The following is a 26,846-nucleotide window of genomic DNA, read 5'->3' as shown; positions in this document are numbered from 1 at the left end:
AGCTCAATTCGAAGATGCTTCGTGCGTCCGCTCTTTTTTGTTGGTAAGCTCTGACAGTCAAACCAAAGAATAGCATCCAGAGATCCAGAGGTTTTGACCACCTGTTCACTTGCCCATTCACTCAAGGAACAACCCACGGGTGCGGTTGTTGCATCGGAGTAAGTATCTGTTTGTAGGCCGAGGCGACAGACCGCAATGTGGGCTTTGCCTCCGCATCTGCAAGCTGTTCGGGAGTGGATAGCGGCTCCCGCAGTGCCTCAGGGTCGGCACTTGACAACTTCGGCTGACGGAAACCGCTCCCGCCGAACTCTGGCTGTTGAGTGTCGCGGAAGCAGAACAGCCACAGAGTCCCGCGTAACATCACCCACTCACCTGTACACACGGCGACTTCTGCTCGCACTCCTCGACGTCGACTTCCTTCGGACAAGGAAAGGTCACAGTCTCGAGTTCCATCTGACACAAACGAGCAATGCCAAGTAACTACCCTGCTGAAGTAACACGGGAAAAAAAAGAGCATGAAAGGGCGCAGGCACTCTAGGTACCGAACAAGAAAACCAAACCCCGAAGCCCTCAATCGTACCCGGTTCTCTACCAGCCTACTGTATACGCCAAAATGTGCAGGCGGGGTGTATACATGCAGGCGGAAGTCCCACCCCGGACCTCTTGTTCGGATAGGGATAGAAGCCTTAGTTGGGCAGTTGGCGCCGTGAAGACGGTCCAAAGGTAGGAAAATCNNTAGCATATGAGGATAAAAAGGTAGGAAAATCCTTGTCGGGTAATTATCGTCGTGCGTGAAAGTTGGTACGACTCTTCACATGTCGTTTATATAACACTTCTTAAAATAGAACTTTCTTTGAATATGAGGATCGATATGGCCCGACGGTTAGACCCTGAGCACCTTTACATCCCTTGACTTATAAACAGGATAAAATCTTCCTTGAATGGTCTATGTATTCGGCTCAGAGGCAGTGGATGAGAGGAGTCTCCTACTTCTCGGCTTCATTTAGAAGAGTAGATGATCAAGAATAGCCAGTGAAACAGAAAGTACCAGCCCGGATGAGCCGCTCACTACGGGCGGAAACATGTCACGGAGCCAGTTAAACCCAAGAGCGCATCTACACGGCCCACCCAAACGAAGCAGCGTCGTAGAACTAGACCCCCAAAGAATCCTTCCTGTAATCGCCCCTTGAGCTGCTGTTAAACCCATGCTGGCACTGTTACTGTGCCACATCACCTCAGCACCTCGAAGTGATGCCGACATCCCTGCCCTGGCTTGGGGGCGCTGGCTGCAGAAAGGACCTACCCCGCCAGTTGCCAGAACCGCAAGCCTGCACACCCCGGCTTTCTGCCCTACCTGTATGGTGTCTGTGGTTCGGAGCATACGGCGATCTTGACGTACCCGGTAGCATGCGCCCAGCTGCTCAGTCCGTTCCAGGTGACAGGGCCAGTCGGGGAGAGTCGGAAGACGGGACCCCTGGAAAATGTCGATTGCTGACGCCTTGAAAAGGCTACTGTGTAGTAAACCGAAGACAACAAGGGGCCTTGAAACGCACTCCCACGCCATAGCGCCATGCACCGGGGCAGCCAGCAGCGCATAGACCTGGTGACAACACAGCTAGTCGGAAAAGGGCAGAACGACGCTCGTGAAGTGTGAAGCAAGACACGACCAAGATAACAGTCCAGTGAAGTCGCGTTCGAAGACGACCATGACAGACGACGGATGCCTCTAAAGTTTTTTGAGAAGCGATAATCAGACAGGAAGAATCTGAGATGGTATTTTGGCTTTATTGCCGTCACTGTGATCGTTTGCGCGAACTACTGCAGCGAGGGCGAGCTATCCCGATCGGTTTCGGTGTGCAACGATACGCCGTCCGCTGCATGTCTCCCGGGTGTTCGTTCTAGCCATGGCACTTCAGTGAAGGTTGAGAGTATGTCGCCACTTCCGTAAAATAACGTAGCCGGGGTTACTCGTTTCTCGTTGGTCTATTCTGGTGGGGAAACGTACGAAGGCCAGTCCACGAGTGGCACGACAGCAAACTGGGGTGGAAGTGAAACAGAGACCGGACCGTCATTTCTTCACCAGTTCCCGGTGAGTGACACGCCGGCGAGCTACACCTCAAATGGCGTAACAGTCCTCGCTGGTTCGCGCCAATACGCCGCGGAACTATGTGGAGGCCTCACAAAAAAGAGATACGCAATCAAAGGCAGGCGAGGGGGCGGCAGCCACTAGACCGTCTCAGTGTAAGCCGTCTTTGTCGCAGGGTGCTGCTAGGCAAGTCCAGTTTGATGCACGTTCTCAAGGTGCACCGACTTCACGTTTTCCCTTTCACTACTCTAGAAGCTGCCGTACACACGGTAGCACACTTCAGTGTCTCCACGGTTCCTCTCGCTCAAGCATCTATGTAATTCGTAGGAGAGGAAAGACTCCGCCCGAACACCACGGGGGCGGAGTGCCCTCCCTGAATAAACTGCAGCCTCATCTCGTCGCTCCTCTGCCTGTATCTTTCTCTGTCTTCAGCGCTATCTCGACACCTGGGGTAAGCCGCTTGGCTTCAAACAAGTAGCAGGAACAGTCGTAGGGTGGCAACGGCTCATATGTGCTACTGATCACTCCAACCGAAGACAGCTGAGCCCCTCAGTTGGAACACTTCCAACAAGCGAACTATACTGAGGTCTCAGAGAAACAAGCAAACAAGGGAAAAGCAAATCCCCGCGGCTGCTGAACTATGGCACATGAGGCAGTGCCTTTTAGCTGTCTGTAGCGAAGTTGCGCCCCGTACTCTGTGCCAGTCTGCCATCTTCAGTGCGAGCCTGGTTGATTCCGGCGCTTGAGAGCTTGCGGGTCAAGAAAACCCTTTCTCCAGACCGCTACATTCGATCCTGTCAGGCCGAGGGCCGGATATCGCTGGCTCTGCTTTTCTGGTTGCCGCGTTCTTAGTGGAAGATAACGGAAACAGCGAGCGCCCCCACTTGCACACGGTAACCGTGCTGTACGCCGGAGTCTGCAAGTAACGGACTGCATCCCCTAGCCGAGTTCTTCAGCCATGGTTCTACACCTGACGCTCCCTCCAAAAGAGCTCCAGGACACTATGACCGCATGTACCCGTCTACTCGAGAAGTATCAACAGCAGTCTGGACGCGCTGACAAGCCGACAGGACATTATGGTGACGGACTTTCAGAAAAGAAACTCGGAAAAAGAACAGTGAGGAATGACCATGCCCTAGGGACAACGCGGTCGGAAATGAAGGGCCCCGCAGACAGTCGCCGTCCAGGTTTCTGTAAGTAAAACTGTCTGAAATTAGGTATCTAAGTAGACTTCACAGATACCTTGAATAGACCGGAGAAGCGTACGTCTTTAGCCCCAGCCCCATGCACGAACAAAAGCAGCACTGGGACGCCTCCACGTGCACTGGAGACCGTAACGTGTCCGGCGGTCAAGAGAAGCATCAGTCAATGTCTCTCCGATGCGCACTTCTGGCTCCGGTTCCTTTGCCCGTTGCTAAAGGGGGTAGTCTGCGCTGAAATCCAGCACATGCAAGCCGTCCTTGCCCCGGCGCGAGCTGACGCATACCTGAAAAACCAGCCATGGAAACTGCGACAAAACTCACTCTCCGACAGAAGAGACGCGCCCTTTGGAAACCAGGAACGTTAGCACAAGCACTTTCGCTGGCACGCCACACAAATTGGTTGTCTCAGGCGTTGTTTACCTTCATACTCAGTTCTGTCTGCGCGGGGGCCGGGCGGGAAAGTGTCTTTGCATTTCTACTTGAAAGCAGTCCAAGCCCATCGAATGCAAGCTTTCTAGAGAAAGTGTGACTTCGCACAAACCTGCGAAAAGCTAGCAAATACCACTCTATCTAGAAGACAAAAGATTCAGTCTGACAGTCATCAACATTCACTGGTGTACTCGCCGCCCCGCGTCTGAGTCGGAAGTTCCTGTGAGTGTCCGCCAACGACTTTGGAACATAGATGCGAAGCGACAGCTTGTCGGTAGATCGAGTCGTGAACGTCTCCCTATGCAGAACGTGGTCTCCCTGACTCCAACTGAGGGTCGACCTCACCAAACAGAAAGCGGGAGTGGCTTGAATCTCGGAGACAGGTCCGTCGTACTGCACTGTGCAGACCGATTTGGTGCAACGCCGCAGGTCCCACAACTGAAGTCAAAGCACACGAGGAAATAGTCTATCTCGCCTCGGATCAACGTCTTCCCCGCGTAAAACGCATGCAGGGCTTACTGCATCACTGACATCAGCAAGACATTTCTTCCGTGCCCTTCAAAAAACCAAGGTGGCACAGCTTACAGCAGCTACCAAGAAAATTCCGGCTACTGCAGTGCCACGGAGCTCGACAGCATCTCTGAATCACATTCGCAGTCAATTTCAGTTGACAGGATCACGCAAACAAGACATCTCAGCAGAGATAGGTTTCATCCGGAAAAAATGAAACCGCTTCAAGGACGCCAACCCTGTGGGATCCTTGCCCATACGTCTGTATCTCTCTGTACATATACCTGTTATATTCACTCCTCAGCCGTAGTTGTGCTGTATACACCTGATGTTGCGTGCGATAACTTGGTTCACCGGCATTACGATGTTGGCCAAAGAGGAGGAAAGTCATAGAGGAAAGGCGGTCTAAAATGAACCACCCCGCGTTTCTAACGGGCTACGGGGGAAGACATTGTAGCGATATAGTCCCTCATCTTCCAAATTAGTTCGCAATTCCAGTGAACGCTGTCAAGAGAAGGTATTCAGCCCGGATGGCTCAAGCATTGTTCTTGTTCTTCAGTAAGACCAATCGCGTAATTCTTAAGCAGTTCGTCTTTACTCCAGTCTTCAATATCAGGCATTGTGAACTGAGAAAGCTCCCGTGTTCGGAGACATCTTAGCTACTGTTCACAGGCGGGTATTTCTTCAAGTGAACTTTTCTTTGAGCCTCACTGTCGAGCTCCGCGCACTCGGAAGAATAGATACATAGACGCGAGTACATAAGGAAATGCACCTGGAAAGAAGGAAACTGTACGGAGAGACGGGAGGGGTGCAGAGAAGACAAACTCGTTGCCACCGCTACTCAGAGATACCCTACTTTCCCGAGAGGGAAATGCTACAGAAGGGGCTGCCATAGACAGCCGCCCCGACAGTTAGCATGTGGGACGCAGAGAAAGAAAAGCATGGTAATCGTGAAATTCAGTAACACTTGCCTTCACAACTCCCTCCGTATCTCCAGTGACGAGCATCCTTTGCTCCGGACCGGCTGCTGCGATGCTGCTGATCCGACTGTGGTGCTCTAAGAGCGTCAACTGGCAATCTACAGACCGACAGGCATGGTCAAAGGAGAAGAGCGAGAAAGAATTTATGAGAATGCGCCACATGGCTTCAGCGAAGCGCGGATGTTTACAGCCCTACTGACTATTTGAGTGGGCTCTCTTGTCTTTACCACACGAGTCACAATACATCTCCGGAGGAGCTGACAATCGAAACTTCTTACCCGAGTGCCAGTCCGAGTGGGCGGCACTGCACTCTTGCACACCACAGTCAACTGACGCGTTCCGTACAAGGGTTGAAAAGAAGTGGCAGATGCCTGCACTAAAAGCGCGGCGCTTCGTTGGCACTACCAGATTGATCTTCCAGTACAATACACTGATATCATCCCCAAGCGAATTCAGCTTACCATTTGATGTCGGTCGCGTGCTACTACGAACGTGCTCACGTCTATGGAAACAAAGTCTTGAACGACGCCATATCCAATGGTATGGAAGAAAGTGGATGCATATATATATATATATATACATTGTACTCATTTGGAGGCAGGCACAAGCATGGAGGCGCTCAAGGACGGCCACATTGAATGCGCGCTTCTGAGAGCTCAGCCTGATTGCATGTCGGTCGGCCATTTCAGGGAAGACGACCGGGTCATGAGGTAACGCACGTAGGTACCTGCGAGAACTCCCGAAAGCCCTCAGCCGTCGTCTCCTGGTATCAAAAATTGACAATCTGTTGCCACCAGAAAGCACCGATCCAGCACTGTACTGCAGTGACAAACAGCAAACCATGATCTAACGAAAGCAACAAGAAGAGATGCGGTCAGAAAGAAACCGTTGACTATCCAACGGAGATCTCACCTGGATGAAAGGTGCCAGTATTGTGTTGTCTTGTATCCCATATCTTCACAAGTGCGTCGTATGCACCCGAAGCAAAAGTGCTTGAGTTCTGGCGCCTGGCACAGAAGCACTGCTGAGGCCGATCATTGCTGGGTGACGGCAGCGCGCCCCCCCCTCCTCCGACCCAACAGACGGCCGAAACCTCTCCTTGATGCCTGTTATTGAACAGTCAACCTCAAACAGCCGAACAAGCTCCGGTGGCGAGGATATAGAACGACAGCACGACTTCTCCGGCAGCAAAACGTCAACCAGTATTTCTGTGTAGTCACACTTGGTGCACATCCTGGAACCCTGTACCTGTCAATTCGCCGAAAGTTCTTGTCCCTCTCGTCGTCATCTAGACTCCCCCAGGTACAACGTGCGCGAACTCGACAATCCCAGAGAGAAGCATGACAGTCTCAAGAACCTTCCATAGAACGAAGACTCAGGTCTTTCACACATGAGTGCATGCTTTGGTGATTGTATCTGAGATTCCGATGAAGCTGCAGGAGGCATACCTCTTCGTGCGCTTACGTAGTCTGTAATTGTCGGTTTGTGTGCATGTACTGCTTTCTGGCTCAGCTCAAGAAACCGCAGAGCAGGTGATCATGACTCTTGGTTGGGACAGCGCTGACATCCGCCAGTAGCACAACTGTTGTGAAAGATACTTCACACCTTGGCAATACTTTTTCAATCATTTCAATCTGAGTTTCCGCAACTTCGCCACACCTATCCCGAAGTATAGCGCAAGACGCTGGCCAGCTCTCCCCTACCATCTCTCGTCGCGGAGACATCCAGAGGGAAACATGTACCAAGAATGCGTATACATAAAGTCCAGGTACACGCGCGCACCTTCGTGTACACGCCACGCCGGGTGTACTAGAGCGAGGTTATAGTACCGAGCGCCGGACAGATGCGGCTTGAAAGGGGGGCATCATCACGGTGCTCTCTTCAAGCGAAAGAAGATTCTTACCCTGAGAAAGTCTGGAGCCGTACAAACGGTTCCGCTGTATAGAGACTGATAGTGTCATCACGGCTACCAGCTAATATCCGGCAAGACGACTGCCCTGTCGACAAACCACCCAAAACATCCATGGAAAGAATGCCATCCGAGTGGGCCGCCACTACAGCTGCTGCGTCAAGAAAATCTTCCTTTCCTTCAGGGACAGCCTGAGGGGCGTCCACTAAGTTCCAACAGACGAAGTCCCTGCAAACCAAGCAGTCAGCAGAGATACGTTCAGGAACAATGAGGCTGAAAAGAAGGATGTACATACCTGACTATGAGATCGCAATCCCGCCCAAGCCCTCGGACGAGTTATAGGCGACGGAGCAAGAAAGCGTTCAGCTCCTAGAAGGCGGACAGAAGGTGGATAGTCCGTCTGGCTGAGTTCACTGAGAGAAACCCAGCAAAAAGACTCCTTGGAGCACAGGACAGACGGCCCTCCCTGTCCTCTCTGCAATGTGATGGTAGTGGCTGTCTCAGTGCCTCAAGACGCCGACAGCCGCTGCTCGGTTGAATCTCAACAAAGTACTCCAAGATATGTCGTACATACGCGGACAAGGAACACCAAGCACCACTGACACCTTCACTTACTCCAAACATCGGTGGATGGCCTCTGCTCAAAGAAGGCAATAGCAGTGTCTTGTGACTGTAGCCATTTTTTTCCCCCCGCAGCCCTCTGGGTTGCGCGCACGTGCTGGAGACACAAGGATACTCACCGAGTCCATCGGTCGTACGCAAAGAGAAGACTTCCGTCATCGGAGAAGACAAAGTGTAAGCGGAGGGGGTACCACAACGCCCCATCAACCGCAAGATTCCAAGCTAGCTGACAGTGAAGGACGCGACATCACAAAAAACATGCATTCAGGGAAATGACAGTGAAAGCATGCCTCTACGTATACATGTATGTATGCTTATAGGATAGTGCCGTAAACAGCATCTTCGTACCGCGACAGTACCCCGGGACTCGAGAGGGGAACGCTCGCATTCAGCCCTAGTGTATCGCGACAGATAGATAGGTTTTGTTTATCGTGGGAGGTATAGTAGCTACAAGATTGTAGCAGCAATTCACACGAAGCAGACAGAAGATAGGCTTTGTGTGTACCTGTGTCTTCCTGTATACATCCATCAGGAAAGAAGTAGAGACATCTATTTTCTGTCCGCCCGGAGTAACACGCCTCCTTAGTATCTGCCATTCTATCTGTGGTTCACGATCTCGCGATTCAGCCGGACAACAGAACGGAAAGGGGTATGGGTACTCATACTATGGATTCTCGAATAACGTCCACCCCCGAGCGCTACAGCACAAAATCGAAGTAGTTGCACAAACCACTATGCGCAAGCAACCTGCTTGAATTTGTGGAGCTGGCGACCTCTGAGAGAAACTCCGACAGAGCAGAAAAGATTGTTTTGTTTGTAGATCGGTGACGAAAAGAAAGGTCTCCCGTCTCTGTTTCTCACAGGAGCTCGGTAGAACACGAAGAGTAATGGCGGGAGTATACGAATATTTTTACCGGAGCTATCTATTGTAGAAGTACTTTACCCACTTTCACTCAGCCCCCCTCCACTCTCTGTGAAGACCTGTTAGTTCTACCATTACACGGCCTACCTGTCCACCACGGAGATTATAGAGCCTGCCCTGACATGGTGCAGGTGACATTATAGCAGTACTGCTCGAACTCAACCTTCCTGGCGAAGTTGGTAACATACCCCGCGGAGTTATACGAGGAGTAGTGCGTCCGCCTGTTGATTTCTTTCGTCTTCTACCCGTTCCCCCTCCCCCAGAGCCATGAAACTTGGAGTCAAATGAGACTCTGTCATACGCGGTGTCACGGGAAAGAAGACAACAAGCCATGCGAGCTGTTGGGGGATGGATACGACAAGACAACAGTTCCGTCGTCTGGTTGTCAACTGCATGAAATCGAGATATCACGTAAACTGAGGGGGGAGGGGGAGGTTCATGATTACGGCTGAGAACACTTTGATGCTGCTGTCGGGTAAAAATGGTATCAGACGAAAGAGAACGTGACGACGCGAGAAGGTGAGGAGTCTGGACCTTTGGTCCGGACTGAAAAGAAGAGGCCCCATCCTCATCAGAAAGCCTTTCTAATGTGTTATGGTCGCTCCCTTGCGTCTCTCGTACTATGGTACGAGAACGAGGAGAATGATGACTGCTGCAGAGGGAGACGTCTTCGACATCCTTACCTCCATCATCGTCGCCATCACCCACTGGTCGCCTCGCATACAAAAAGGGAGAAGACGACATATTGTTACCGCTACTACTACCACTACTTTGACTACCGCTGGGAATTCTCTTGATGAAACAGGTAGAAGCGGGAGTGGCTGTCGTAGGTGGTAACAGATTGCCACTTTCCTTGGTCCGTTCACGGTTGTCCTCAGGCCATCTTCCGAGAGGACGGCAACTGTCAGCACTGGAGGTGCAGGATAGGAAAGCGTCGTCGTCGCCATCGTCCTCACCGTCGTCACGTCTTCTTCCTTTCCTACTGTGCACTTGGAGATCCGGCGTCCGGGCACTAGTGGTACTCCTGCATCTACGGGGGGAAGAAGGCATACCGAAGGCGGTGTGGTAGGAAGGCTCAAGAGAGAAGGGGGGAGGGATTTTTGAAGACGACGAGTGCACTGTCGCCGATCTTTGTAGCTTTCGCGTCTCTACATCCTGATTCCTGTTTCCAGGGAGCCAGACCACAGCATCTTGTCCCACTTGCGCGGGGGTTTTAGGCGTTGGTACTTGCGCTAATAGTAGGTTTTCCGCGGATGAATGCCGGTAGTTAGTCTTCTGATTACCGGTATAATGCGGGGCGGTGTTCTTCCTCGAGTTCCGTCCCTTATTTGCATCTTTACTATTGCTAGTAAGGTGACGTGCTCCTTTTCCCCCCACGCCGCAGGACGATTTCTTTTCTGGCTGTCTCATGGGGCTTCTTGTGACTGCGGTCTCAGTATTACTGCGACCGACCACATGGCCACCGCCACCGCGGCTGGGGTGTATGCTTTCAAACTGATTGGAGTCTAGGAGATGAGTCGTCGGAATGCCTTTGACATTGTTCGGCGTAGCACCTGTTTGTTGCCAGAGGTACAGTTCATACAAATCAAGATCTGACTGGAGTCTCTCGATGCTATTACTATTATGGCGTCCGCCCGCTCCTCCCCCGCCTCCTGTTGTGGTCCCGCCTCCACAAGAAGCAGCTGATAATGATGATGCTGTCCCCCAAGCTGATACTGGAGGTAAAGAGGGAGAGCTCAAAACCTTGGGAAGAAAAGCGTCATCGTCACCACCATCGCGGATCACCCTTCCCGTCAACCCTCCTTTGAGAGGGTAGGAAGCACGACTTCTCTTGTCCGAATTCAGCGTAGACTGGTTGCTCCCCCCCCCACTTCTTCTGCCTCTTTCGCTTCGAACTCCAAGATTCTTCTTCTTTGTACGAGATGAAGAGGAGGCTTGCGCTTCCTGGGACGGTGTGGCTCTTCTTCGATCTAACACGGGCATATATTGATGGATCGCCACACGATCAGAGGAGACTGTGAACAAACACGGTTGTATGTGTAAGATCCTGTCGAACTCACCTCCTTCACCCGGTGACTCGAAGTGCAGATAGAAGTCCTCCCCTCCTTCTAATAGAGCAGGCTGGGCAAATGTAGAAGTACTCCGCGAACGGCAATCGCTCTTTTGCGTTTCGTCAAGACCTCCTATACAGTCTGTTATCCTGGGACCGAATCCGCGAGTCACTTGGAAGGATGAAGACGACGAACCAGTTGATGACACCTGATGAGTTGCCTCTTGCTGCCCAGCAGCATGCCGACGGTGGCCATCTTGGCTCGTTACAAGAAGACGAGGGAGAGGTGACGAAGAGGGGGAAACTGTCTTTCTACTATTAGAATCTCGTGGATTCGTAGAAGGGATAACAGCGTCTATGTTTCCTGGGATTTGTTCATGGTCAACTTGTATGCATTCACCTTGTCGAACCCTCCTCCCTGTCCCTGTGCGACGACGTGCAATGACTTCGCCGCCCTCTCCCAAGTCCCCGGCAACACAGGGGGCCGCAGAAGCGGAGTAAAAAGTGCTAGTCGAGTCCTCCTCTGTACACGGGCCCCGCTCCCCCTCCTCTGAGAAAGCGCACCTACAGTTTCCAGTTGGGCTAATCGAAGAGTGAGCTGTAGAATTTTCGTTCTCAGAAGCTGGACGTGCTACACCTTGTTCTGCAACCTGTTGTCGACTGCCAAGAAGTGACGAGGCTTTACTCGGTCCTGCGTGATGCCACTGTCTCACGATAGGCCAAACGGACGATGCTGATAGGGCTGTCCTACACACACAATTTGAATTCTCATACGAAGGATATACGGCAACGGAAAGAAAGGAGTGATCGGGAGATTGAATACGCGACCGAGTGCACGCCCCCGTCGTCCAGTTATATAAAGTTCTTTCGCTCCACAGGAGCTGACTCCTCCAGTTCCAGGGAGGTGTGAAAGAAGAGTGACGACCAGATTCGCTTGTGCCCCCCCCGTGTTTTCTGTCGTAAGAATTCTGCACACCCTCGGGTAACGCCAGTATATGTGGCGATGAGTTTGAAGCGAACGCAAATCGGAGATAATCTTCTTCTTGCTGTCCTGCGCTTCTGACTTTTTGCTGAGCTTTTGTCTTTTGCGTTACGGCCACCGTACTCTCCTCAAGGGAATCAGAAGGCTTGTCCTGTAGTGCAGCATTCAACCCCCGCAATGGATACAGCTCCGAGGAGGTTCCGGGGGACAAAATCAGGGGACAAGGAGGCGGAAGGCTGCTCTGTGAGGGGCGGGGGGAGGACGTATGCGAAGAAGCTTCATCATGATTTGCTGACACGACAGCCGTAGAAGTAGTTGTACTAGAGAAAGCGGTCGTACCGGCGCTGCAGCATTCGTCTTCGTCACATACAGTAGCCGAGAACACAGGACGCCGAGAACAATCCGAGGGCTGACATTGCTGAGCTTCTGGGGAGCGTGGTAAGGAAGGACACCCAGAACCCACGTGATGGCCGTGCACGGACTCTAAAGGGTGTGAAAATGAGGAAGTCGATGACGAAGTAACGTGGCGATTTCCTTCCTCGCCACCCCCCCTCCCCCTCACAGATGTGGATTCTATACGAGAATCATATTGGTATCTCCTAGGGTCAGTTGACACTGACAGGAGTGCTACAGAGGCCTGTCCTCCGACAAGACTAGAAGAGGAAATGCCAGATGTGAGACGACTTGAATCATGACCCACATTATCAGCCTTAGTCACCAGGCTTTGCTCATCTCCTCGACCATTACTACTCTCACTACCACAGTGCGCTCCTGCCCGGCTAGAGATGGAAATGGCTGAGGGCTCTTGTGGAGAGAATCTTGGAAAATATAATGGAGGATACTGTGCGAAAGGCCAATACTGGAAACGCCGTTCAAGCCACCAGGTGTGCCAAAGAGGTTCTAGCGACACAGCCGTCATTAAAGCAGTCCGACATGCTCTTGAAACACCTGAGAGAGCTACAGCCTCCCGCGCACTACAAAAAAGGAGCAGAAGTCGTAATACGTCTTCAGTCAAAAGAATATCAAATGGTGACGCCTCCTGGGGTGCTGACGACAAACCTGTGACAGTGTTTTCATGCTTTCCGTCTGCCTTGACTGGAGTTTCCATGGTGGCGGCATGAGATTTTTCGACAGCTGAATAACGGGGAGGGACGGACTGCTCAGTGCTGGAGGCAAAGTAAGGTGACGGGGACGATGAAGACGTGGTTCGCTGCGTGCGTCTCCCCCCAGTCATACCCGCTGAACACATAGTAGGACTAGCGGAGATCCTCGCATTCCAAGACTCCTGACAACAGTAGTTATAGCACGGGGAGACCGCAGGGGTATGCGAGGCGTGGCAGATCGTTTCGTAGCGGAGACAGACAGAAAGGTGTGTGGTGGTTTAGAAGGGGTGTGTTCATGGTGTGGCGAGGCGCCTTGGTGCAGTGCCAGACTTCCCAAGGCGACAGGGACGCCGATAACAAGCGATCAGCAAGACGATATTATAGGCAACGCGAGAAGAGACCCCATGACGGTCAGGGCTCTGAGGGGGAGGGAGGGGGGAGCATCCTCTCGTCCTCCGCCCTTCGCCCTTGTTACTACGCGGTTCACCAGTAGTTGCGGCGGCAGCGAATCTCCTCGAGGACGATCCATTTGTGATGAAGAGACATGCGGGACGTGCGGCCTTGCCCGCTTTGCTATTCGCACTCTCCGGTTTGCCAGACGGCAATCCACCAGACTCTGTCGACGCTTCCGTGAAGGCCCTCTCCGGCGGTGACCCCGGTGTGCGATGCGTCTTCTTGATGTCTCAAGTCCTTGGATACATTACGAAGTCTACATTGTCACCTTATAGAACAAGTAAGAGAAGAGGCGACCATGGCCATAACAGCAAGTACGTCTTTCGGCCCGACTTCCCCCCACGGCTGCAAACACTCCGTTCGGAAACAGAATTTTGGTACGGGCGGGTTCTTTCAGTTTCCTTTCGTTCGGAGTCCCCACCGAATGGTAGTCGCAACCAAAGCCAAGAAGTGAAACGGATAAAGTCGGCTTTCAGTGAGGGAGTGTTCGCAGACTTCCCCGGTGGAAAAGCGGAAAAGCTCGGCACGTATTTAGCGGAAGATAGGCTGCTGATTGACTCATCTGGACGGAGAAAAACGTAAAAGGACACATCCGATTGACCTGTGTCTCCTTGGGCCCCTGCATATCTCAGCTATCTTACTTCTTCATGGGGAAAACCTCATGAAGGCAAGACGACACGCGAATGATCACTTCCGAACCTACAAGGCCTTTGTCCGAGAGACACAGTTTAAAAAAAGACCGTCTTCTGCCGGGGCGACCTCCTTGTAAACTAACAGGAGAGACCGTGTAAAATAGAAGCAATCAGCCAAATCCTTCTTGTCTGTACAGTTGCAGCAGCAGAAGAGTCGGCAACCTTGTTCCTCTTTTCCCGGTCCTTCTGTCCCCGCTGCTGGATTCTGTCACACAACAACGATGGCTCACCTACCCGACAGAGACTGTTGGCGACGAATGAAGTCACGAAATATGATCCCGTGCGACGGGATGTGGAATGCAAGACCAAGTTAGATTTAACTGAAATGACGCGGCAGAAAATGTGTTATGACGGAACCCCTGTTCGCGTTGCTCTTCTTACCACTACTACTGCTGCACTGAATGAGCCCAGACACCATTGACGGATTTTGCGTGACAGCGGCCCGCCATGTCTTGAAGCAAGTGGAGTACGCAAATGTTGGAAAGAATCTTCAAAAGAGGGGACACAGAAAGAGCCCGTGCAACAGATCAACGAGGACGGGAAACCTAGGAAGAACTGCAAGAGAGCAACAAGACGCAGGCAAAACGTCTTGAGCGTTGACTGGATGTGTGCCGACGACTAGGCTCCTCCGCTTCTGACCAGCACGGCAGGCTGCATGTGCTGTATTGCGGCGTCAAAAGGAGACAAAAGCCCATGTCCGGTATATCAGGCGTCTCTTCAATTCTTTGTCGTGCAGACGACGCTCGCCCTACTATTTTCTCTGTCTGGCTGAACAGAGAACTGAGAAATCCTCTCACGACTAAGCACAGGCACGAGCCCCCGCTGCCTCGCTCAAGTCTCAGCCAGCAGGGGCTTCTTGGGTGGGCGGCAGCAGCCTTCGGGTATGACGACTGGCGAGGAAACCGACCGCGGTCAAGCTGATACTACCTTACTCGGGCATAGCAAGTTGAAGACCGCATCTCTTCCTCGGTGACTTTTTGAACGCGGAAACAGATAGTTGTGTAAGCAGTGCCGCTCAGAGGGAAGCCTGCATGATCCGGTGGAGAGATCATATCAGCGGCTCGGCCAACACACGCAAATATAACCGAAGAGACAGACGGTTAGGTTGCAAAAACTCCAATTAACATACATCTCTATGGTGTTCACCACATGCAGGGAAAGCAGCCGACTATCATTCTCTTCGGTACGCTCAACTGTGTCCACATGGCGCAACTTCTTGTTCACAAGGGTGGAGGCCTGTACGGAGGAGAGCGGGACGGCAAGGAGAGGAAAATGCGTGGCCGGGAAGACAGTAGCCTCTTTAGAAAAGCTTTCAGCACACACCTTTTTTTTGAGGGGCGCTTTTGAGACGTAGAGGTTTCTTTCCCGATCCGCGCGGTCTGGGGCTCTACCGAAGGTATCCGAAGTGTCTCAGATTTTCTTCGGTCAAAAGGCCAAGGTAGGGATACATCTCGACAACACCGAGAGCCAGGGTCACGTCGAGCGGCTCGCCCCAATGTGGCATCACTTCGATAGCTCATCGTCATTTTAAGAACTACTGTGCTGGTCGTCCCGGCGTCCCTTAGTCGGCTTGGGGGCCCAGCAGCACACAAGACACAGACACGCACACCAGCGCCACCACGTCCGGCTGGGAAGGGAGACGAGAAAAAAGTGGAGGGCGGCGTGACAGGGCTACTAACGGCCTTCTAAGACTTTTTACTCGGACATACGGTTTCTTGGTGTCTTGCCGCCAGTCAGGCGAATAGCGGGGCTGCTCTTGTCCTCATATCAATCTCCTCTTGTACCTTTTTCATGTCCCTTTCCTTTGGTGGCCGTCACTGGAGAGAGAAATAACAACAAACCGGGATCAACTTTCCGCACGCCGGAGCTCCTGATGAGCTTAAGCGCCTGTTTCGAGTCTGAGCGACGTGGGTTCCCCTGAGAAGTATCCCCTGTCCCTTTTCTTGGCTTGAAGAACGTCGTAAACAGTATGCGGAACGAAGTGATCGAATTCTCTCTAGGATGGCAATGTTACAAGCTGTGGCGAATGCCTCGTAACTCTATTATTGACTAGATTTTGCTTCTGTTCGCATGATTGCGCTAGGCTGAGGGCAAGGGAGGCCGAAGTTGCCTTCAGTGGATGGAGTCGTCGGGCTGTTTTCACAGTTGTCCATACTCTCATTGCATCGCTGTCTCGACGCTTTCACACCTTTCGATCTCCTTCCCTATCCTCAGATGTTTCATCTTTCGCGGACCTTTTGATTCGACCTTTCATCCTTCTCTGCTCTCTTCTGCTGCCCATCACCGTCGAGCGTCCATTCTGTTTTGCTACCGGAGAGTGGCACCTCTGGGTTTTCCTCCTCCAGTTGTCTACTTTCTCTACGGATCTCCTTTAGGCGAAGGACCTTGTCCACGGCTCTTAGACCAGTCATCACGTCATTACGTCTCAGATCTGCGGAAGTGATCCTCCTGTTCTCAAAAAGAGAATTACTGCCATGACAGTGAACTTCAGCCTTCTCTTTCTTCCTGTCCCCCTTCATATCGACATGTCTCTTTCGGCGAGCTGTAGTCGAAGGAAGTCTGGTTCGGCTCCGGTTGAGAAAAAAAGCAAGAGAGCGAAGTTGCACCACTTCTGTCAGGGTACTTCCTCGGACTGAATGAGAAGACCAGATGAAAACCAGCTAGTCCGAGGCGCGAGACAAAAGAAAATCATGACAGCTCTCCGAGCTGATGTAAGAACGATTGTTGTGACGACTGAGTAGTCAGGAGCTGTTCATTTGATTGAAGGGGACTCGATGGAGATCGTGGGAACACAACTTTTGCAGCTCTTCGGTGGAGGATGACCATTTGAGATATTTTTTACCTCTCGACTTCATTGCCTCAGTCCCCTCCCCCCCCTAAGTACCATTCGTCTCTTTTTCGTTGGTATCGAAGTCACCCTCCCACTCTCTGCTTCAGCCCAGCGAGCTCCACAGTTCGACCACTGCTCTTCTCAGTTCTTCGGGGCGTGTGTTTCCTAAATCTCATCTCTCCACGTGAAATACTTCTTTCTGCTGGCCAGACGAAAAAGAAATACATCACACAACGCCGACCCGGAGGGTCTTGTGTGAGAACTATCCTTCCTCCACAGTGGAGCAGTGGGTGCTGAAAGAGGGAAGGGGCCCACTTAGTTGTGATATTGTTTTTTCCTGGGGCGTACATACATCTCATCAGTATCAGACAAACACCCTGCACTGGATGCTGATTCCCCGAAAGATTGGCAATTGGCGAGGTCTTCCTCGCCTGAGAAGGTGCCGGGTTTCGTTCAAGAATACTTTGTGACTGCTCGTGGACGACTCCTATCGAATGCCTAGTGCTACATGCGCTCTGATTTTGTTGGCGGCTGGCGACATGACGACGGCAGTGTTACGCCGGAGAAGCTAATCTGCCTTTCCAGGCGCATCAACTGATTGTAGGTTTCTTTGTAACTGCTGTTGCTCTTCTTTCTAAAGGGACTGTCAACCTCACCTGCCTTTACCTTTCTGTCCGCGGGCTTCTCCTCTCATATAAAAGACCTGAAGACTGCTGAGCCGGTGTACGGGGAGGACGAGAAACCTGCGGACGGAAATACACTTCTGATAGGACGAAGACGGAGAAGAAAAACATTGGGGAAGCCATTTCTATTCCTAGTCACAGGAATAGTGTATGAATTTCTTATGTGGTGTGATGTCAAGAACAGCCAGCCGACATTGAGGTTGCAGTTCATCAGTCCCGTTTCGTCTTCAGATGGCTTATGCTGAGCTATATGTCTTCAATCTACTCTCCGTCTGAATTCGCTCTGCTGTATGCAAAGAAGGCTCTCTGTGCATAGGTGCGTAGGAGTGCACATTATACAATATAGACGTCAAAACGTTCTCTCCGGCGCTGCAGAAACGGCTGGGCATCTGTGAAATAAGACGTTGAAAGCAACGTGGGCCCCCCTCGCAGTCCTGCGCCCCCGGGACCCCGGCATCGGGTCCTTCTGTTGTCCTGCACGCTGGGTTAGACCTCGACGACCAACAGGCAGGACAAGAATAGGCGTGATGACGACAACGAGAAGAATACTTGGGTACTCGCCATAATATGCTGAAGACTACCGATCCTTTCTCTTAATCATACTAGCAACGAACAGCACTGAATAGTGCAACCTCTAACGAAGGGTGATCCGTTAAAACGTACTGCACTCGGTAAAGATTCCACGCCGGCTTCCAGCATTGTCATACGAGCACAAAAGGAAATGGAATATGAAAGGAGTCCTTGTCATCTACAGTGCGGAGACGCGGAAAGGAGTGGCAGTTGTAGCCCCAGTGCTGCTCTGCCCCCAACAGCGTCTTCCAGCTACTGCAAGTTTTGGGAAAAAGGAGAGGGAGGGCCACGCCCTCCTCTATGTGTGTATTGTGAAAAGGATGAGCTCGAAGAAACTTCAGCTGCAACCATCTCAAGGAGAAAACGTAGAATCGCAGTGCTCGCGATGTCAAAACAGACGGCGGGGATTGCTTTATTTGGCCTGACATGTCTGGGTCAAGGCAGTTACGGGAGTCTGACGGGCTTCCTTGGCTCGTACCTACACTACTTCGGATCGGACTCAAGTGTCGCATTTCAACAGATGCTCCTTGTGACAGTTCTCCAAGGAGGTGTGCAAGGTTCGTCTTCTGTTTGCATACAAACTTGGCATTCTCCATAGAACGAGCCTGTCCTGTCTTGCGGAGAATGTCTTTGACTGTGTTGGTGCGCCTGAGTCTCAAGACGTTGTTAGGCTTCTGGAGAAAACAAGAATAGCTTCGCTCGTAGAAGACAGGGTCTCAACTTTCATCACACGTGTACATACGCAGAGGAATATCTCTCGTGACACCCACCGCAACAGTGCGTTTCCGCGGGGGGGGCGCGAGGTCTCTTATTCTGTCTTTCCTCTTACAGGGCAAGTACGGATTCAGTCAACGATGCTCGGCGCTCGACTATTTGCTCTTCATTTTTCGTCGGTTTCAGAGGTGCCAAGGCAGAAAGTGCAAATAGGACAAAGGTTGGTGGTCTGTCCGCATGGATATGCATCGCCATGTAACGTGTGACAGGCACTGTAAATACTTGGTGAAATGCGCGGTTCTCGGTTCTGCGAGCCTTGGTGTGTACAGCCCTCATAGCCCCCTTCTCTGTGAAGTTGCTGGCATGCTTTCCGCTGCCGTTGTGCGCCCTATTCTCGGGTTGGATTCTTTCTGGCTCTCTCCTACTGGCGGGATTCCTCCTTTCGCCGACCTTCCTCCCGTCATGCCGCACCGTCCTGTTCTATATCGTTTATGCGGGTGTCGGTGGGCTCGGAGGTGGACTTATGCACGGACTGCCTTTCGGCGGCCGGAGGACACCCGCAGACGACAGTCTGCAGGACGCAAAAAGCGAGAACTGCGCGACGGGTGAGGTACCCAAAGAACAGAATCCTGCTAAAGAACAGCCCAGCAACTTGTACTATAAGCCTGGCCTCCCTGTCCGGCTGCCAGGATCAGACACCGGGTCCAGTCGAGAAGCTCCACCCCCCTCTTACTTTCAAGTCCATTTGCTAGTGTGCCAGGACGGTGCTTGTGCATAAGCTGGAACCATGTGTTCCTCGTGAATGCAAAGCGCGATTTACTTTCTAGTCTGCTGCATGTTGGTCTTTGGAGGTCGGCGCGTCCAGGGCTGCAGAGTGGCGGACCGTAGCCCCCGCCGTGGAAAGCCGCTCAATATGCCAGTCTTGTGCTTTAGGCTGCAACATAAGTGACTTCGTTCCCTCGTGAGTCAAAAAAAGTTGCAGTGTCTCTACCCGTTTACAGTGATGTGTATGGGCCAATCTCCTTTCTCCTCTCGTCTGGTGTTTGCCGTTTTCAGGAGTTTTCTTTGCGTGTAGATGCCTCTCGGCTGCCTTGATCCCGCTGCTTCATTCATTTGTTATTAATCCCGAGAATCTCAGTCCCGCCGCGATCGCTCCCGTGACAGGACAGGCGAGGGCAGGCATTGTGCCGGCGTTGCCCAACACAAGGCCAGGAGTGTCAGCCGAACAGCAGTTCATCGGCTGGGACTCATGGGCTTCGAGGGAACGGTTCTATTTGCACGAAGAATTGCTTCGCCGCGTGCCTCTGACGCTGATGGGATTGGGTGCCGCCCTCGCCCTTATTCAGTTAGTTGGGGCGTTCTTCGTCAAGGAGAAGCAAGCGACAGTAGAAGTCACTGGGCCACGTGTGGTGAGTAGGGATCATACGTACTGTATTTTAAGTCCCCAGGGAAGAAGCTGACACGGGGCTGTCCGCCGTCTTGAGTTCTCAGCGTATTTCTTTTCACGGCGCTACAGAGCACTCCTTTCAGTGCCTACAGACGTCTTCGGGTTCTTCAGAAGTATGTGCCACTTTTCATTTAGCGATTTGAAGAAACGGCAAGAAAGGAAGACAACGTGCACGTTAGTAACGTGTCACGCTTGGCCGGACGAGGGTCTCAGCCTTGCTTCTGGCATTCCGAGCGGCATAAGCTGAAGGGCCCAGACGGCCAGCGTAGGTCGGACGTCCGAGTTGTTGACCGACAGCCAGTGGTCTGCGCCCAAAGGATGGAAGCAAAATCGAGGCGCAGGGTTTTCAATAGTCGGCTCTTCTCACCACAGACGCGTCGCGATGAGGATAGTCGTTGTGAGCGCGCAAGCTGGGTGGTAGCTCATGTGCTCTTTGACGTGAAGACGTTTCAGTCGGCCTTTCACAAGTGTGCATTGTTGTCTGCTTCCTGTGGCTCGGTTGTCTTCGTTCAGGCTGTTGTGGAGGAGGAGTCGCGGCTGATCACGCACATCTCCATCTGGCCAGCCTATGGGGATTCGGAAAAAGCCCGTAGCGCGAGGATGTCTCCCTCCTGTGCAAACCACACTGCTTCCCCCGAAGCGTGTCCTAAAGAACGGGTGCCCGGCTGCAGAACGTCGGGGGGTAGTGACTTGTGTGGAGCCGGCCTGGAAGGACCACGGGAACGCGTTCCTGCATTCTGCCTTGTTGGCGGCCTGACAGCTCTTCACGCGATGGTAGGTTGTATAATGCATGTGCACTCGCCGCGTGACGATGACTATGCGTGGGTGAGTACTCGACTCCCGAGTGCCCACGTCTCATGGCAGATAAAATCTTTCCCGCGCCCCCGCGTTGAAGCCACCATCGGTGCAGAGGGCGCGAGCTGACAGTGATCCGCAGGTGGTTCAGTACGGGTTCAGGCAGCTATAGCTGCCACAGGTCAGCCACAATGAAATCAACATGGCTTCCGAAACAGCAGCAAGGAAACAAAGACTTCCCGGCCCAGTCAGTGATCTCCCCAAGCACGCGAGCTTCTCGTCCGGTGGACATTGAGAGCGCGCACACATCGCGTCTTTCGGTGGAAGTGGTTGGACACTTACACACTGTAACACGTGAGGGCGCTCCTTTGTTTCGATTCAGAGTCTCTAGTTTTGAGCAGACATCGATAGCTCCCGAACCCACTACGCGAGCTCCGTGAGTATCGTGTTCGTGACGTTAAATTACCCTCCTTTGTCGATGCCTCGTGAGCGGAAGGTGGTAGTGTACGTTCTTTCGTCTGTACAGTGCGGCGCCGGACAGATGTCACATTGTCTGTCTTGGCAAAAGTCTAGTCGGACGCCCTGCGTCTTGTTCATGGGACGGTGCTCTGGCTGAACTAGATGTTCAGATCTCCCAAGGCGCATTCAGTTTCACCTTGTTCTTCGAGTAGATTCGGAGGAAGCGACACCACACTACTTCAGACCTCACGGGAACTCGAGGACGGCATATCTTGTGGTTGAAATCAGTCCCAAGTAGAGAAAAACCTGGTGATACGTCGACTGGAAGTACAGCTTAAATAGGCAGACTCGTGCGCTCCATCTCTGTGAAATCCTGTCGAGAACATCTAGTGAATTCTCGGAACGAGTTTAGACGGCGCCTCCTCCCACTAGGGAAACCCCGCTGGTTGTTTACTTCTCTGACTTCTTTCATGCGTGCAGGCTTCCGGTCTCGTCCAAAGCTCGTGGCGGTTCGTCGGTCAAGAGGAGTTCTTATTATCTGATCAGGCAGTCGCTTACTCGAACGCGGGGTCCATAGTGGTTCTTCTGCTTTTTGCGTTCTTCTTCGCGCCTCCCTTCACACGCGTTACTGATCCAGAAACGCAGCCATCTTTTTTTTCCCCGGGAGACGTATCCCTTCGTCCTGGAAATAACTCAGGCAACAAGTTATTTACGTGTCTGTCGGCGCTCTGGAGCATTTCTGGTTTGCTTTTGGTCGGCGAGAGCTTTGCCGCGGAACTCTCACGCTTCCGACCAAGCCACCGGGGGGCTACGGCATTTCTCGAAGGTTGGCGCGCTTTCCTGGACGGGAGCATAGACCAACCGAGTCGTACTATCATTTTTTTTCTGTGGTTGTCTGCTGTCCGCATATCCGATGCTTGGTGAGTTCTTCTCCCGAAGCCTCCTCGTAAGGCTCCACTGCGGGAGAACTCGCGTTAGAGTCTGCGAGCACTACTAGGCTTTCTGGACGCATCCGATGCCACTACTAGTGTGTGGACTTACGTCCCATCTCTTTCGTGGGGCTGGTGGGAGGTGTTGCTTATTAGCCAGCCAACCGCTATGCGATGCAGGCAGTGTTAATTGTGCACCAGAGTGCGGCCGCCAGTCGCGGAGTAGTGTGGCGAGAGGGATTCTGCCCGAGGGGCCCGGACTACGACCGTATGGTTCATTTGCAGAGCAGAGGAGCTTTACGCTTTCGCTCAGATCACGAAAGAGAGTCTTACACGAGCACTCCTGGTCTTCGGGGCTTCGAAGTCTATTGAATCAAGCACACAGCTATCAACCGTGTGGGGCTCTCGCTCTCAGTTTGGGTGATAGGAGTGGTGCGGCATTATGCGCTACAGGACAACATGGATATTGTTCCCCTTCGCTCGGAGCTTCCTCTGTCTCTTGCCTTCCACCCTGTTCCTCTTCCTCTGCGCAGCCAAGGCTGTGGGAGCAGCGGTAAGTTTGGGTAAACGAGGGGGAGGGCGGGAGTGTCGCTCTTGCTGTAGCCTGCTCGGAGGACTTCCTACGCCGATGTGTGCATCTGGTAGGTGAGGCACGTAAGAACGGCACGTCGCCACTGCAGAGAAACTTGGATCAGCTTCGACTGCTCATACATGCAGGGTCAGCGGAGGCACGTCCATCACCTGGGATGAGACTTCAGCAACCCCTCGCTATGAATTTGTTTCCACACCGAAAGGTGCTTCTTCTATGCAGATGCACCAGCTGTGGTCAACGGAGAAAGCTCGACAACTTGTGCTGACATGAGCTGCACCTGCACCAGTATTGCACACAGCAGTCTCATTCACGGCGTGTGCAGGGCTGTTCTGTTTCGTCAGTTGAAATGCTCAAAGGTTGTGATCTAAGGTATGTATGAGACAATCCTAGTCTGTCAAGTGCTCGTGTGCGAAGCGCGATGATGTGCCACCGAGCCGAGCGGACACCGTGTTCAGCTGGCCTCGGACCAGGTTCGCAGTTCGGCACCGTTTGCGTGAAGGGCTAAGACCTGATTGGGCTGTCATCATCCTCCCGTTTTTTTGATAAGTCAACAAAGCAGCGCCGGCTAATGACTTGTTCGTGTCTTGCAGGCCCTAGGCTGGCTCGCCTGTGGCACACATGTCTACAAGGCTCATGGAGTCGGTGGGCTTTTTACGACGGTGGGAATAGCATCCTTTTGTGCCGGTCTGATAACCTCTTGCTTCCGCCGAAAGGCCTGAAAGTATTTCTGCAATGTATACTGAGAATTTCTCGCGTGTTCCCGAGGGGGCTTGACAGTTCAAATGAGTTTAACTTGTCGCTGAACGCCGTCTATTTCGAAGCGACTTACTGAATCCTGTTTTCAACACCGCTGCAGAGCTTCAGCTTGTTGAAATCTCGCCTGGAAACAGCCCAAGCTTCTACTTGCCGGCCCCGTCACCTAATGCTGCTTAGCAGACCCATGTGCCTGTGCCAATGCGTGCCAGAAACGCCGTGCCAGTCCTGTAGGCGTGCGTAGTGGAAGAGTTGTGCGAAGCTAAAGACCAACTTGTAGAGTAGACCATACACGACGTCTCCCATCAGTGCACAGCAGATAACCACCGAAAGAGTTGCAAGGTTGACAGGCAGCACACCACTTGTCATCAACGCCGTAACTATCAAGAACACCCACCGCTACACGGACCCCAAAACAAACGCAGCAGGACAGCACGATCAGTGCAGGAAAAGGGTGGGCTTCCGTGCGCAGAAGACTGCCCTCTTGTCCTTTGGTGTCGGGAAAATGCGGCGAATCGCCGGGAGCTTTAATTTGCTGTCGAAGAGCTGCAGCATGTGCGGGCGTCTGCATTCGCTCGCCTTAATCTGCGCCACGCGAATGATCTGTACACACACGCGACAGCAACAGCCGCCTGTCTAATGCCCCTTTGTTGACAGGGCACCGTAACCCCTCCAAGCGCCGTATCAAGCTAAAACAAGCCCGGCAACATAGCACGCCCGTCGCTAACACACGTGAGGTTGCAAGACGTGCGCTGGTTAGCGGTGTGCTCGGGATCGTGAGCGTTTTGGGCCTGACCGTACCTGGATATTGCTGGGCAGCGCCCTGTGTCTTCCAGCCATTTCAGCGTACAGCTGTGACACGGCACCCGCTTGGCTGATATCACGAATCTCCTTGTACATGTTATGGGTGCCTGTCCGGCTGTCGTACCGCAGCCAGATGCCGAAGTTCTTGACGTACGTCGCCCGCTTCTCCTTGAGTTCGTTGACCGCCAGGATCTCGCCTTTACTTCTCTTCACTTTCTTCATCTTCTTCAACAAATACCAAAACTTCGAGACAGCCAACACCTTGTTTCGAGCAAACAAACGCATGCGAAACAGAGTCGGTGTTGGCTCCGCCTCTGTCGGTTGCTTCCGCCCAACCACCTGGTACTGGTGGAGCTGAAAGGCATCACACACAGCAGGGAGCAACCAGTCAGTCTTCGCTCTTGAAGCACGAGATTCCGTTGTAACCTCCCCCGCGAGAAGCCAGGCATTACGAGGCCTCCTTTTGGGGTGTTATTTTGGCGTGCGTTGCCTCAGACGAACCCGGGGAACGATCGTTTGCCCTCCATCATAAAATGGCAGTGGCCTGCCTTCGGTGGAAAGAATAGCCTTAGAAGACGAGACACAAATTCCGACGAACACATACCAAGCCGCACTCCGTTTCCCAGGAACCGCACACTGACTGCACTTCTTCAAGAACCCTCCCCAGCCGGTTCGTAAGATGACCGATCTCTGGAGTACGGCTTCATCCAGATTTCGAGGTCATTGAGATTGCCTTCGTGCGGAACTCCGTGCTCAGTTGAGCTCCCGGGATTGCACAGGCGCGTAGGGAGTCTGTCACCAGCCGAACCGTTCACCCGGCCTGCGCCTTCTCACCAGGAAGGCCTGTAGAGCTGTTGTGTCGAAAGTAAACTGTGAATGGCACGGCACGCGCCGATTTCACCAGTAACTCGGCCAACGACCCAAGAACAACCAAGTATGTAACTGTGCCTCACAGTTGATGTGAAAAAAAGGCAGTCTGGATGGGTGTCTGGGAGGCAGTGCACGGTAAACTAATATTGTCAACAAGTAAAAGAAAGACGCCTTTACTCTTCCTAACGAGTTGTTGGCCGTCCCTGGACTTCGGAAGCGAGGCCCTCAGGCGTCCGAGCACAGGAGAAAAGACAATAGATCAGCAGGCTTTCAAAACTTGCAGAAGAAACTGCGAAATCAGAACAAAGTCCGCCTATTACGAAGGGGGCGAAAAGCGTGGACGTACGCTCTTTGGAAAGAGGCGAAAAGCGTGGACGTATGCTCTTCCGAAGAATTTGCTGCAGTCTGTGGCATGCTCGCTTACCTTCTGCTGCAACGTCGGGTCAGCCTTCGTCATTTTGGGAAGCCGGGCAACCACAAGGAAAAAGAACGGACAGGGCCAGCCTCCCAGGGAAAGCTACACAATTCCTTTGTGAAAGTGGTTTCACGAAAACCGAACAGGTAGGGGTTGGCAGAGAGGCGCCTTATGTATTCACCCCACCGTTCACCACGGCACGCTTCGCCCCGCACAAGCTGCCCCGTAGAAGGCAAATCCCTGAGCCCGAATTTAGGGCGTAACTCCAGCATGCAGTCGGGTACGTTGTTTGGTGTCAGACACATCGGCGATTCTAATCAGACTCAGCGGCAAAGTAACTTGGGACAATGAGGCTGTCGGCACATGGCTTCGAGCTCTCAACCATAGGCCATCAGGATGGAGTCACAAGGGAACCTCCCAACGGCCAGTGTCAATGAGGGAGGCCGTATATTGCGGACAACCGGCTGCACACGTGAAGGAGACGGCGCGCAGGCCTGAGGGGACTTGCTGGCAGCCTCACTTCTGCGAGAACTGACTCCTTCCCAGACAGCAGCTGGGGGGGGGGAATAAGGCTCTTACGCGGCAACACATTCGCACTACGCGTTCGCCAGCTTCCCGCTGCTCCTTGCAACATCTTTATAGACAGCCATACCCGTCCGCGGCGCAAGTCTGGATCTTGTGCAGACGGCGCTTCAGAGTAGTAAAGGGATGACACTAACAAGTACCTCCGTTTTGAGAGCCACTGCTCGCGAGCTGTTCTGCAAGCGCAGGGCGGCTGCTAGGGGCATGCCTGCGAGCGAGGCACGCGTGATGGTTTTCGGCCGTGCCTCTAGTAGGCGTGAGACGCAATCCTGATGGGAATTTACGGCTTGATTTCTATGACTTGCTTCACATGGGAAGCAGTACCAATGAGGATGCTGCTGTTTCTTCTTTTCTACAACTCTGCACTCAGCTCTGGGTTCTTCAGTGTTGTGTTCATTGGCTTCAACACCGCAGCTGGACACGTGGCGGGTGCCTTCCTTTTCTGACGGCGCTCTCCGGGGGGC

The 26,846-nt window shown here is 52.7% G+C and overlaps 3 protein-coding genes across 3 annotated transcripts, besides 1 other annotated feature; 1 reads left to right on the top strand and 2 right to left on the bottom strand.

Moving 5' to 3' along the window:
* The first annotated feature begins 859 nt into the window (after positions 1 to 859).
* Positions 860 to 913: a sequence feature (Short protein (CSUI_000058, PHJ26095.1) was converted to a misc_feature.).
* A 1,946-nt stretch (positions 914 to 2,859) lies between these two features.
* On the bottom strand, positions 2,860 to 14,694 carry CSUI_000057 (wd g-beta repeat-containing protein). Its single transcript, XM_068060292.1, has 7 exons — positions 8,747 to 14,694; positions 7,857 to 7,963; positions 7,111 to 7,344; positions 6,120 to 6,313; positions 5,199 to 5,305; positions 4,063 to 4,155; positions 2,860 to 3,572 (listed from the first exon to the last, which is right to left on the bottom strand). The coding sequence occupies exons 1-7, from the start codon at positions 12,938 to 12,940 to the stop codon at positions 3,501 to 3,503; spliced, it is 5,001 nt and encodes a 1,666-aa protein (XP_067927740.1). The 5' UTR covers positions 12,941 to 14,694; the 3' UTR covers positions 2,860 to 3,500.
* A 945-nt stretch (positions 14,695 to 15,639) lies between these two features.
* CSUI_000056 (uncharacterized protein) lies at positions 15,640 to 23,780 on the top strand. The gene is made up of 7 exons (XM_068060291.1): positions 15,640 to 18,579; positions 19,066 to 19,341; positions 19,793 to 20,145; positions 20,697 to 20,957; positions 21,918 to 22,361; positions 22,820 to 22,919; positions 23,549 to 23,780. The coding sequence occupies exons 1-5, from the start codon at positions 18,174 to 18,176 to the stop codon at positions 22,359 to 22,361; spliced, it is 1,740 nt and encodes a 579-aa protein (XP_067927739.1). The 5' UTR covers positions 15,640 to 18,173; the 3' UTR covers positions 22,820 to 22,919; positions 23,549 to 23,780.
* Positions 23,781 to 24,083: 303 nt separating this feature from the next.
* Positions 24,084 to 25,978, bottom strand: CSUI_000055 (ribosomal protein rpl18a). The gene is made up of 3 exons (XM_068060290.1): positions 25,810 to 25,978; positions 24,513 to 24,869; positions 24,084 to 24,314 (listed from the first exon to the last, which is right to left on the bottom strand). The coding sequence occupies exons 1-3, from the start codon at positions 25,840 to 25,842 to the stop codon at positions 24,150 to 24,152; spliced, it is 555 nt and encodes a 184-aa protein (XP_067927738.1). The 5' UTR covers positions 25,843 to 25,978; the 3' UTR covers positions 24,084 to 24,149.
* Positions 25,979 to 26,846: the final 868 nt, after the last annotated feature.

The sequence above is a fragment of the Cystoisospora suis genome (assembly GCF_002600585.1).
Source record: "Cystoisospora suis strain Wien I chromosome Unknown contig_23, whole genome shotgun sequence".
NCBI lineage: Eukaryota > Apicomplexa > Conoidasida > Eucoccidiorida > Sarcocystidae > Cystoisospora > Cystoisospora suis.
The sequence above is the reverse complement of the archived record's forward strand: the minus strand, read 5'-3'. Positions and strand labels throughout refer to the sequence as shown.